Genomic DNA, 14,192 nt, shown 5'->3' with positions numbered 1-14,192 from the left:
AATCGACTTGTTACATTTCACTAATATAACATATAAAAAAATAACTTTTTTTGTAAATACTCTTAGTCAAATATAATAAATTAAAAGTTAAGTAATTTTCTCTGAAGAATCTAATTAATATAGCAAATACTTGAAGAATCTAATTTAAATTATAAATTATTTATAAATATGTAATCAATTACAATTTGTTATAATTATAAAATTTGAAAAGGTTAGAAATGTCACAATAAAACATGGAAATGTATAGTTGACTAAATGAAAATCACTTATATATTACGTACAATTGTTTAAAACATCTATAAATTGGATAATTTGAAGTGAAATTATAAGTGTGGTCTAAATTTGCTTATTCAAAGAAATCCAATATAAATCCTAATGATCTCAAAGGCCAGCTACGGACGACTATTATTTGTAAACACAATACTCTATAATACGTACTTGCTTTCAAAAGCAATTTTCTTAAACCAAAAAGTCTTGATTGACGAGAATCCTTTAGTTCTGCACATTTGCGGAAAATTCGTTACAGTCGAATTCAACTCCACGTAGTTGAAACGCCTATCGTTATAACATGCGCACTATGTGGCTACCATTTCTGTTATTAACGTTGTCCGGTATTATCAAGAATCTAAAAACAGCTGTTTAAATATTTTATATATATATATATACAGGAACGCTGCTCATGCACTCTTATGTCTGCAAAATTTTACGTATGTTATCGATTTTCGTTGAAAGGTCAATATAGCTTGATGCAATTATAAAGAAAACATTTTTGTAATTTAACATCATGATGTTGTAATAGCGTTAAATATGCGTCTGAACATTTGTTTTTAATGCTTTTAATTTATGATGACAACAGTAATTTTTTACAGATACAATATTTATAAATGTATTAAAGAAATAATTAGATATTGTGTAAAGGTTTCTTGTTTATTGTTAGAGATAATATTAAAGAGAAATTTTTTCTGATTTATTATATTTAACCATTTTAAATCAGAAATTAAGATAGATACAATTTCGATGGGTATTTAGATACCGAGTTGTATTTATTTATTTTATTTTAACTCAAATGATATGAAAATATTTATATTCGTTGTTATTGAGATGATACTTCCTTGAATATTTACTTTTATTGATAGTAAAGAAGTAAAATAAAACTATGATGCAAAATACATTTTATCATATCTATAGTATGAAAAATATTGGAACTACCGTTTTCGATTTCTATTTCACAGTGTACACGAGGACTCTTTTTGCTTTATTTGGTAGCTCGACTGTTATTTAAAGAATTTTCTATTTCTGTTTGTATATCTAGTGCCAAAAGTTTTACAACCTTTTTACAACAACCACGGATTAAATAACTATGATCAAATAACATGATACTTTATTCTCTAAAGTCTTATATCTTACGTTGCATTATTTTAAGTATGTCAATTTATTCATTTGATAAATTATCATTAAATTTTGAAATTAGACGGTTACGTTTTAAATACATTTAACATAGAAATGAAAAACGGTAGAATTTTTTAATATTATCAATTTATTATTATAGTCTGATTTAAAAAATTGTTTTGTGTGAATTAACGTAAAAAAGTTTTGAAATTTATCGTTCTGTTTTATGATTTCTCCAACAAATAGGTTTATTCAGAATGTAATGGTTTTGCACATATGTGCAAAATCTATGTGCATAAGCATGTAGACACAGTTATGAAATAGATTACAGCGACCCATATCTAAAAAAGAGATCAAACACCAGAACGAATTGCGCTGAAACAATTATAGATCTTTATCTCTTTCTGTTTAAAAATGGTGATACTTCAAATCTTTTAAAAGTTTATTTCACAATATTGAAACATTTAGCAAATGTATTATATAATAGCAAATAAATAAATATTTATATTGTTCAATATTTTTATATTTTTAAATTTTTAACAATGTTTTTAAAAATATGTAAGTACATTCAAGATAAAAAAGGAAAATTTTTTTTAGCAATTGCTACTTCAGTGAAATAATGATCTAAGAAAAAACTCGCTGATTTAAATATTTAATCAAATAAGACTAAGATAAACGTCCCTATCCTATATCCGGACACTTATACAAAATTTATTATTATTAATCTTAAATGCTTTTTTTTATTATAATTTAATTGCATTTAAAGATTACAATTAAATTATAATATTACGTTTTAAAAAACGTATTTGAGACTAATATTAACTTAAATAAGTAAAGTGTTATGTAAATGGACATAAGTACATGTCCAGTCATTGGGATCGGACAGTACCTATGTCCGGGCAGTTACACAAAACTTTATTTATTTATATTAATATTAATCTCAAATGCTTTTTTAAGATCAATTTGAATTAGTCGTCTTTTGTCATTAAACATCTATTTATATTATTATTTTCTGTCAGCATATTAATTTTCCAATTGTGGTGGGACACTGGGACAATTACGTTTTAGTATCCAAGCGGCTTATCCGGCGACTGATACATTGACGCATTCTATTATTTATTTAAATATTTTAATTAATAATTGTTATAAGTGAGTTCAAATAATTTTTCCTTGCTTAAGGAAGTCTTGAGTTTTAAAATGAAGACAAACATTTATATTAAAAACCTTTTTGATATTATAAATTATATTATTTATGAAACCATAACGCTGAAACGTCCGGCTACTGGGATATTTAATGTATTCGCAGTCGAAATATTATTAATTAATATCACTACATATTTACATTTATAAATAAAGAAATTAAAGTATATTTATAGGTATAAAGGATTATAAGCAGTATTTTCGTCACTTTTCTGTACTCCCGCATTTTTTTAATTAAGTAAAATTCTTGAAGAACTATATTTACACTAAATTATTGCAACGAAAATTTTTATCTCCATTTTATTTTCTGTGCCTCTTAAGCAAAAAATTGCGGTGAATTTTTTCTGAGTAGTTAAATTTTGTTTTTTTTTTACTAAACAGTACGAAAAATAGCACTATTACACGTCAAATTATTCATTTACAGAAACATATTTAAAAGATATTATTGTATCTGGACTATTAAATTTGTGGATGTTCTATTTGTACTTATGTTCAATAATTTATGGATATATTTGTTTTCTTTGCTATGCTACATTCTACCTTTTCACTGCGCACATTTTATCTGTGTGTAAGTCAGAATAAAATCTGAGAATTTAGACGAATCGAATGCAGACAGTTGTAATTGAAACCATTTGAAATAATTCTATTCGCGATTAATATACGGTGTAAGTTTTAACCGAAGTAATGAATATCAAATATCTTTTCTTTGAATAAACACGCGGGTGTATATAGAATTAAGATAGTAACAATTTCCACTTTTTTTAAATATATATATACATATAAAATATTTGAAAAAAGTAAAATAAATATACCCGTAATACTTAATAATTAATTCTCCTTTATTGAAAGGATGAACGTTCTTAGTCTCAACATGTTGGAATATTAAACCTGGTATCTCTCTCATACAAAGGTATAAAAATATTTTAAAAACATTAGCAATGTTTGTGCCTTAACTTTTTAATGATAATTGCGTGTATAAGAAAATATATTAAATTAAATATATAATTTTTACTTTATTTAAATTTTTAGTAAAACAATTCTCATTTTTCTATGAACATAATGTCGCACTGCATCATTACTATATATAGTTCCATATTTTTATAAGTATATTTATAAAATTTTTACTTTACATTTTATAAAATAATAAAGTAAAACAATATTACAAATGGATCTGAGAGAGAAATCAGTAATATAAATAAAAAGTAATATTAAAACAAAATAAATTTTATTTAGAATTATTACTTTTCTTATAAAGATAACGTGTCTTGACGCAATGCATAATCCAGGTCCTCGAAATATTTTATTATCTGAGATAACAGGATGAACTCAGAATCTCTCACCACATCCGTTCTATTTCATCTTGCAGGATCGATAACGATCGGGCGAGATCTCGTTGGTCCATTTGTCTTATCCGACTTTTATACCTCGCGGTAATACCCGCCCAGTTTTACGTTATAAACCATTCTTTCGCGCTACTGGTGATTATTTATGGCTGGTCGGAAATCTACAATTGTTCTAAGTGGGAGTATCTTTATCAAATGTTTATCGATCGACCCAGTACCATTTAAACTGTTTCTTGACACTACATGCCTTGAGTTCACACAGATACAGTTTCTCACAGATACGAGTTTCCCATGGGATAATGTGAGCTCTGATTTTCACGAAGTCGTTAAAAAGAATTCTTTTGTGAGTGAAAGTCGCTTTTAGTATGAGAGTCGAGTGACGATGACGTGTGGAATACATAGATAATGCAATGGTATCAAGCGCACTGAAAACGTGCATATCATTCACGATTAATTAAAAATTTACCTTATATTTGAGATAGATGATTTAAATTCTTTGCAAGTAATGGCATACATACTCGTAGAAAATTTTCGTGATATTAGGATATTTTTATATTCTATATATATATACATATATATAAAATGAATATGAAAAGGTAATTAGTTTAATTACAAAAAGATGATTACAACAAGATAAAAAATAATTAATTATAAAAAGATGTAAATAATGAATATAAATTTAATGTATTTCTTTTTAATATTATATTTTTTTAAATCGATATCTAATTTTTATAAGAATAGAGAACTTTTACTAAAAAATAAAAATTATCGTAGTTTGACTTTAGAAAAATATATTATACATATGTGGTCTTAATACTTATTTCACTTAAACGTATAAGAAAACATTTTTTGCATATTTTCTATGTTTTTATAAAAATGTCTAGAAAATATTTAATGATTTAAAATATCAAGAAAGATTAAAGAAAGAGAAAATTTATGTAGCTGGAAAGAATAGTAATATTTGCAATCATAATAAAGGAAATTTCAGTCAATGCTCATTTAGGCGACACCTTATAATCTGTTATTATATCCGTTGCTAATAGTTATTAGAATTAAGTACGTGATCGAAATTCCGCTTTCTTTAAACTGCCTCTTAGTTCAGGTTGCCATTACTTAGTCACGCTGTGAAAGCGGAAACAATGCTGTAATTCATTTAATTCGGCGAACCAGAGGAAAATCCATTTGTTGCTGGAACCGTTAATGGACTGGTGCGGTTGATTATAAAAAATCATGCAAGTTAGGAGACCCTAATCTTTTTATTATTATTTTTGGCACAATCTGTTTATGTAAATGTCATTGCTAAATTTTCAACATGTTTAATAGCGTAATCATACCGTTAATATTTAAACGAATCGATATTGCTGGAGACTGCTGTAATCGCAATATATGTTTAAGGAGATTGTAAGGGCATAAAACACATATATTAATATTTACGCTTTAAATAAACTACATATATGTGAAAGTTGTGTTAATAATTTTTATTGAGCAATACATTTTTATAGATTATTTTATTTGGTTAATTTTATTGTTATATAAACAAAAATTTGTTAAATAATAATAAAAAAATCTAAATTTTTTTATATAAATATTTTAAGTACTAAAAAAAAATGACTTATGCAAAGTTTTATTGAGATTCACTAGTTAGTTTATAACAAATAAATATTTTGTTTATTTACTGAACATCTAATGTCTGCATCTCAATGTAACTTTACATAAATATTCTTGAATTCATAAAGTATTTATATTAAAAAATTGAGATTTTTATCATTATTTTATAATACATTTTCATATATGTCTATTAGAGTACAAATTTAAAAAATATTACTTTTAAAAAATATATATTACTTATAAAAAAATATTACTTTTTATTGAAATAACTTTTGATCCAGATGGTCAACTGTCTCTAATTTTTTTGTATTACTTTTAAATGTAATTTAGAATAATCTGTAATTTTTTCAAGTAATTCTTAACATATTGCATCTGTCTTATAACCTCCTTAAGTTCCAGATTATATTAACAGTCTCATTATGAGTCGATTAACGGTAATGAATCGATTATGTTATATTAGTCGATAATGAATAAGATAATAATGTATTTGCTCTTTTATGTAATTGAAAATTATCTCTAATTTTTTTTAAATACTTAATGCAGCAATATTTCACGTTAATTATATTCTTTATTATAAGTTTAATTCTGTAACTTTGTTCTTTGCACTGTAGAATAAATATCTTAAGATGCAAGTAATTTATTGGTATAAGTTGTGTTAAAAAAATGTTTTATAATACTAAATATATAAAATATATTAAATATATAAGATATATAAAAAAATAATATGTATTTTAAATATAAAATATAGTTTAATATAAAATAAAATTTAGAACTAAAAAAATTATTAAAATAAATAAATTGTAACTATCAACTATATGCTAAATACATATAGGAACTTGCTGGATGTGTGCTTTCAATAAAATACTTACTTTGACAATACCAATTTGGACAAGGAATTTATTTTGTTCGACGCGCATTTCTTCTCATATACTTTGGAATAGGACTTCTTTTTTTAGTAGCATTTTATCTCTCATGTTCTGTCTTATTTCCATAGTCTGTTTGACTTTTCTCATCCAATTTTAACAAATTCCAGAGCGTTTGCCTCTTTCCAATGTTATCCATTTCCATATTTTACAGAAATGTCGACGTTGGGCCATTTCGTCCACATATTCGCGTAATCATAGAAAGTTTTAAAAGTTCAACCTCAACCACTTTTTTATATTCATATTTCCACGTGCACATGTCGTAATTTTTAATCAATTTTAAATTCAATTCATATATATGCGCCTCGTCGTTCGCAGGATTCACATTTTGATCCGATATGTCATACAAGCGTTTTTAATATTCTTCACCTTTCGTGATGCAAGTAAAAATCTAGGCATCTGTGCCTTTGTTAATTAATTAATCGGCTTATATGAAAAAAAAAGAAATTGATAAATAAGCATTTAAAATCTGTTTTTAGAGAATTTTATTTGTTATATTATATACGTACAGGTGAATGACGTGTTATTGTTAGCAGTTATGATATTTACAGTATACTATTATGAGTATGTAATGGTTTATACATAGATTATTTTATATTTTGTACATTTATAATTGTTAAACATCGTGATAATATAAATTAAATAAAAAGTCAAACTTTTAATTACTTCTAATTATTTTGATAATCAAAAAGAACAATACAACAGTAGCTTGAATAATTTATAGAGATTCTATAAATTAAATTGTAGACTTAATAAAATAGTAAGATTGCATAAAATATATTATGTATGTCATACTTAAGATATGAATTCCTTTTATATATATAGAAATCATCATGATGTCTTGCAACATATACACTGCGAAACAGAAATTATCATTTATGGATCGAGGGTAAACGTCATGGCGAATCAAACAATTGATTACCATAAAGACATTTACCAATGGAACCGTACGGTATCGACGGACGAAGGAGATACGGAGACAGAACATTACCTGCCCAATTGGACCGATCTTATTCTAGCAGGATTGTTCACGATGTTAATTATTGTTACAATAGTAAGTAAAATCACACCTTTCAATAAATGAAATTTTCAGTATTTTTATATCAGCATGAATATATATTTTTACATCAGAATATCTGCTTTAATAGCTCGCAAGATGCATAAATATCTTACTAAGACATAATGCCTTAAGTAGTTTTAATAATTTGTGCTTTAAAATATGTAATAATAATAACTTTTACAAATTTAAAATAATAATTATATATATGCATATACAAATAATAATTTTGTAATAAGAGTAATTTTAATGTGCACTCTGTCTAAAACTATGTATATTTTTAATAATTATGATCTCTTTCTCGGATTATTATTACAGGTTGGCAATACTCTAGTGATTGCGGCTGTAATTACCACGAGGAGATTACGGTCTGTGACTAATTGTTTTGTGTCTAGCTTGGCTGCTGCGGATTTGCTAGTCGGTCTAGCGGTGATGCCACCAGCTGTCCTGTTACAGGTATATATGTATTTGTCAGGAGATAAAATGCAATAAACGAGCGTGAAATGTCCAATTCATCTTCGGTAGTAAGTTCTGAACTTTCGTGTCCTTACAATATAAATCCTATTTAATTATCGCAATTGGTATGCATTATTCACGAAGAAAAATAAATTGTTGGAAAATAACGACACTCAGAGCGACATTTAATTACTGCCGGCATTTAATAATCCTACAAATATGTATAGTATCGTAAACCATAACTCCCCCCAGTCAACATTATTATGCAGGAAGAAGTGTTCTTCCTTACCTTGTACAAATTGCATTTTCATGCATTTTATCAAATGAGATATTCATTGAAGCTTACAGGAGGAACTTGGGAGTTGGGCGAAATACTGTGCGATTTCTGGGTTTCCCTCGATATTCTACTCTGCACAGCCAGTATTCTCTCGTTATGCGCCATTTCTATAGACAGGTAAACTCGATCATACGCATTTCTAAATCTCGTCACGTAGGTAACGTAATTACCGGAAAGCCATCCTGTCAACCGTTCAATCTTTTGTAGAATGATAGGTTATTCGATTATTAAAAAAGAGATTATATGCGACGTAAATTCTCTAATGTCCGGACTTTACGAGGGATTCCTAATAAAAATCAGCGGCAACAGCGGATGGATTTTTAATTAAAAAGTTCATTTACGTAAAAAGTATATTATATTATGTCGATTTTATTAAACGAGTTAACATTACTCGTTGTCAGTGAGAGCAATTCTTCCTTGTATCTTGTACATCTTTTTTTTCTCTGTAGTTTCTTTCGCTTCCTTCTGGATTTTCCATCTTATGTAGAAAAGCCAAAATACCACGCTTTATTCTTTGTAGTTATGTATGCATGATATAGAAATATAAACATTTTTGTTTTATTATTTATATATTATTATATATACAGGGTACGAGGGACTAACTGTTACTATAAGAAAAAACGCCACAATTCTGACAATTATATCGATATTTTTAGTTAAAATTTTCAGGAAAAAATTGAAAAATGATTTTATTTCATTAAACTAAACTCATTATTCGATGATACCTCCTTCCCAGTGAGAAATGGAATCGACGTCGATTTCATTATCATTTCTCACTGGGTTTGGCCTTGATAATAGCGTTAAGTCTGCTGATGAACGCATTGCATGTTACACGAAAGTGGGATTGCGGGATTAGCTGCTATTCTTGGCAAAGACATGTTTTGAATGCGTTCAAACTTTGGTGTTTTTTAGAGAACATCATGATCTGCAAAATACATCTCTAAAAAGCATCGAAATTTCGTGCTCAAAACATGTCTTCGCCGCAGCTAATCTCGCAGTCCCACTTTCGTGTAGCGTGCGATGCGTTCATCAACAGACTTAATGTCATCATCAAGGCCAAAGGTGGTATCATCGAATAAGTTTTGTTTAGTGAAATAAAATCATTTTTCAATTTTTTTCTGGAAATTTCAAATAAAAAAGTCAATAATTGTCAGAGTTGTGGCGTTTTTGTTAGTAACAGTTAGTCTCTCGAACCCTGTATATATATATAGATAATTATTATTTTAATTTATATTATATATTATAAAAAACAATTGCTTAAAATAAAGATTTATAATTTAATAGAATTTTGAAAGCAAAAGAATTGACTATAGATAATATAAGTTTCTAATTTTTAGTGCAGTTTGTAATCACGGTTACCACTTCTTCAAATTTCAGAAAATTTCGGTTTCTTTACCATAAATCTCCTATTTTCCGGCAGATGGAAAAAATCTCCAGTTAATCGTTTTTAATTTTGATATAATCTTAATTTTTTAAAATGCGTGCTTCAATTTTTCTTCGGTTTGAAAAGAATTTTCCATCAGAAGGATTAAATTTAATGACATTTTTAAAAGAGAAGACTATAAGAAAGGGCATTAATAACAATTTAAATAGCTTGAAGTGAGTAGGCAGGAGAACCATCGATCTCCCGCGAAACACTTCTCGGAAAGTAGCAACTGATTTGTAATATATGTATATATATATATATATACAAGTTAAACTTTTTTCTACATTAATATAAATCAAATGATTTTTTTTACATTGTATTCTGTGTGCGATAAAAAGCTTTTTTGCATTAATTTATGTACAAACTGCGCAAACTGAGGACAAGTTAAAGTTACGATTCAGAAATACAATTTTGATACATACGCTTATTCAATACAATTTAGCTTTCAAGATAAGAATTCTTCGAAAATTTTGAAACAATTTGTTCAGCATACTATTATCTTTCTATTACTTTGTATTATGCGAAGCATTTGATAATCTGTATTTTGCGGAGATTTAGCACGTAGAGGTACTTAAAATTTACGGAATTTATCGCATCATTATCGATATTCCTTGTTCAAGATACCTAGCCGTAACTCAGCCGCTGATATACAGCCGTAGACGCAGAAGCAAACGTCTGGCTGGGTTGATGATCGTCGCGGTATGGATTATGGCTGGCGCAATAACGAGCCCGCCTTTATTGGGTTGTTTCCCACGTGCGACGAACCGGGACATCAAAAAGTGCTCCTACAATATGGATTCCTCCTATGTAATATTCTCGGCGATGGGTAGCTTCTTCCTGCCTATGTTGGTAATGCTGTACGTATACGGCAGAATTTCATGCGTCATAGCGAGTAGACACAGAAATCTGGAAAAAACCAATGAGGGAGAGAGTATTCGATCGCGTCGTAAAATCACGGTGAGAATTGTTTTAGTTTTTACTATAATAGACGAACGATGGTGTTATTATATCTTCGATATATAACTTGTATTGTTATTTGTTGTTTTTCTCATCACGTAATTTGCTTTTATTTGCTACTTATTTTACTATGTAATTTTTATAAAATCTAATGACATATCTATACTGTGCTCATTAAAATGAACAAGATTTTTTATTTAAAAAGATTTATCTTGAAAATTTTCAGACATTAATATTATACAGAAGCTTAGCATAATTACGCTTGTCTCTTATACATTCTTCTTTGTATGCTTTATAATTTTATAACATTGCTATTTATTTTAATGATTGAGCTGTGTTATTGAAAAAAACTTTAATATGATTAATACGATTACATAGCACGGTTTTCTATGCTAACAAATATCTACGCATTAATCTTCTTAATGTTACGTTTTGTTTATTCGATCGATAAATGATATTGTGAACAAATTATGACAGAGAGATATTAATGACTTGTTGAAATATTCGATCAATATATTCTAATTTACGATTATGTCTCACTAATAATAGATTATAAAAGCTCTTAAAAATGTGTAACATCGAAATCTATACATAGACTCATATAATAAAGAATTGAAATTAATAAAAGTACAGGACTCTCAGTATCAAATAATATAATAAATAGAAAGTTCAAAGGGCGAATGAGAGTCAATATGTAAAAGCTTATTTTTTTTTTAAATAACGAATATAATTACTTATTACGATCACATAATTAAAAATTTATTGTATATTCTTACGGACGAATACTTAATGAGAACGCATTACATGTTTCGGCTGAAGGATTGAGCCTTCCTTAGATGTACAAAAGGTATAATATAAAACGCATATTATTGCGTTTTATATTATAACTTTTGTACATCTGATAAGTAAACCTACGGAAGTATCACTTACCGATTTTAATGAAACTTTCGATATTTGTAGAACTATGTGAAAAATATTTGACACGTATTTTTTTTTCGGCAAAGGTTCGCTCTGAAGGGTGAAAACTACCCCGTAAAGGTAAGGAGTAGATTTAATATATTAGGTGAAATGAGCTGAGTGGAAATGTATCTGGACGTTTCAATGTTCTATATTGGGCCCCGTGGAGAAGGTCCTGTAAGCCAGTATCAGAAATCTAGCCGGACGCTATCTAGTATTTCATCTAGGCGCTAAACAGAATTATGCTGAGGTGCCAAGATAGGAAAACTAGCTGGAGGCTAGCTAGCGTCCGGCCGGTGAAGCAGGATCATAATAACCATGATAGAAGTATAAGGGTATGCTCTTGCGCATGGCCACGCCCACTGTCCAATCAAAATATGTAGCAAGTATATGTCATTATTAGGCGTGAAATTCGAACCTATGTTTTTAAGCATGCCTCTCAATCCGAAAAATTTTCCGACTCCTTTCAATCCGACTCATTTTTTGTCTTATAATGATAATTTTCACATCCTTTAACCGTATTTTGAATGTGAAATCACTCAACTTTGCACTACAGAATTTATTCGGCATGTGCTGCACATGTGTTGGCGACATGACGACCATATTATATTGTCACGAACCGCTCCGGATATAGCCGAAGGCTGGCGGAATGTGACGTATGTTTGATACATGCTCAGTAGTCTACCACTGATTGAGCATACCCTTATGCTTCTACCATGATAATAACCATTTTTTAATATAACTAATGTTATTCAATAATATGAAGTAAGAAATAAGAATAAGAAATTGACCAATCACAGTCGATATATCTATGACAGTATTCTTCTCACAATCGATTGTGATTGGTCAATTTCTTACTCTTACTTCTTACTCCGTGAATTATAGACGACGCATTATGCGTTTAAAATTTATTTTAAATCTAACTAGATTACCCTGTCCCTTCCTAGATAGCGACTAGACAGATTTAATATCTTGAGGCAACACACTGCCTCGTGATCAAGGTCTAGACAGTTTTCTCAAATTTCAGCGGCACCACCTCGCGAACCAGGACCTAGACAATTTTCCAATATTGGACCTACAGTGCATCGCGAACCAGGACCAAGAAAGTTTTCCAATATTGGGGCTAATCATTATTGCCCCGTTACCGTCTAGTATAACTCTAGGCTAGCCTTCTAATACAGCGCCTACATAACTAGTGGAAAACTAGATGGGGCCCATATAGCACCAGGTCGTAATTTCCACTCGGGATTGGGTCGGCCATTTTGAATTTCATACTTTCAAAATAAGATTTAGTTTCAACGACCCCAAAAATCCCCTAATCTATTTTACTTTTTATAATTTTTAACTTATTTCACCTATTATATTAAATCTACTCCTTATTTTTAAGAGATAGTTTTCACCTTTCAGAGCGAACCTTTGCCAATAAAAAAAATACGTGTCAAATATTTTTCATAGTTCTACAAATATGCAAAGTTTCAATAAAATCGGTGAGTGACACTTCCGTGTAGGTTTACTTGTGAGGAAGGCTCAATCCTTCAGCCGAAACATGTAATGCGTTCTCATTAAGTATTCATCCGTAAGAATATATACAACAAATTTTTAATTTTTGTACAATTATGTGGTCATAATAAATAAATATATTTCGTTATTTTTTTAAAAAATAAGCTTTTAAATATTAATTCTCATTCGCCAAAAGAATTGAAAATCGTATTTTTTTTATTTCTTTAAAACTCTCTTAGAAAATATTTTTTGTCAAGTAAATAGAATATGAAATCTGTTTTTTTTTGGCTGAACTTTTGCACTAGTTTATCTTTCTTTCTTTTCTCTCCAAGAGGAAAGAAGAGGAAGAAAGATGAACTGGTGCAAAAGTTCAACCAAAAAGAACAGGCCTATGATGTCCTTCTGTTTTTATAATTAAAAATGACATTTCAGTACGTACAGAGATAGAAAAGCGGAAATACAATGGGTAATCAAGAAAATTGTTTACAACAACAAAGCAACAGCTAATGCAAATATTATAACAACCTATTCCAAGTTCAAAGCAAGTGTATTTCCAATTGAAAGAAATAAAAACTTATTCTGCTTTTAATGTAAATTGTACCGTAATTCCAATAGCTCTATCGATCAAAGGTAACGAAACCGTTCTCGTAGTTTCATTGAAAAGAAGATTACTGAAACCAACTCTCTCACCAGCGACGATAAAATGGCACAGGCATTAACACTATGATGGAAGATACGGATTCCTCATAATCCACATTATCCGACTTTACATAATCGATTATCAATCATTTTGTACAATACGTCTTATTGGCTTAGTCGGATTTGGTTTAATTACATAGCTGTACACAGAAATGTCATTTTAATACAAAAAAGAAAATTAGGCGAAAAATTTTTTTGTCGTTATTCATTAATGATAGAGGAGAGTTGCCGAATGCGTACTGGTCGCCTAAATCATACTTCATCAATATTTTATATTATTAGTTAATATAGGCAATATTTAGTAACAATAATATAAAATATATGAGAAATGAGTAATATA

General features: G+C 28.7%; 1 protein-coding gene across 1 annotated transcript in view; it reads left to right on the top strand.

Annotated features, from left to right (window-relative positions):
* Window positions 1–14,192, top strand: part of LOC108729134 (5-hydroxytryptamine receptor) — a 50,144-nt gene that overhangs the window by 33,813 nt on the left and 2,139 nt on the right. The window contains exons 2-5 of the mRNA XM_018458103.1: window positions 7,289–7,517; window positions 7,839–7,976; window positions 8,318–8,430; window positions 10,360–10,696. Coding sequence (XP_018313605.1) covers window positions 7,362–7,517; window positions 7,839–7,976; window positions 8,318–8,430; window positions 10,360–10,696 — 744 coding nt within the window. The 5' untranslated portion in view covers window positions 7,289–7,361. The remainder of the gene's footprint in view (window positions 1–7,288; window positions 7,518–7,838; window positions 7,977–8,317; window positions 8,431–10,359; window positions 10,697–14,192) is intronic.

Source organism: Mycetomoellerius zeteki, unplaced genomic scaffold (assembly GCF_001594055.1).
Source record: "Mycetomoellerius zeteki isolate Tzet28-1 unplaced genomic scaffold, Tzet1.0 scaffold70, whole genome shotgun sequence".
Lineage (NCBI taxonomy): Eukaryota > Metazoa > Arthropoda > Insecta > Hymenoptera > Formicidae > Mycetomoellerius > Mycetomoellerius zeteki.
Note: the sequence above shows the minus strand (reverse complement) of the source record. Positions and strands in the feature narration are given on the sequence as shown.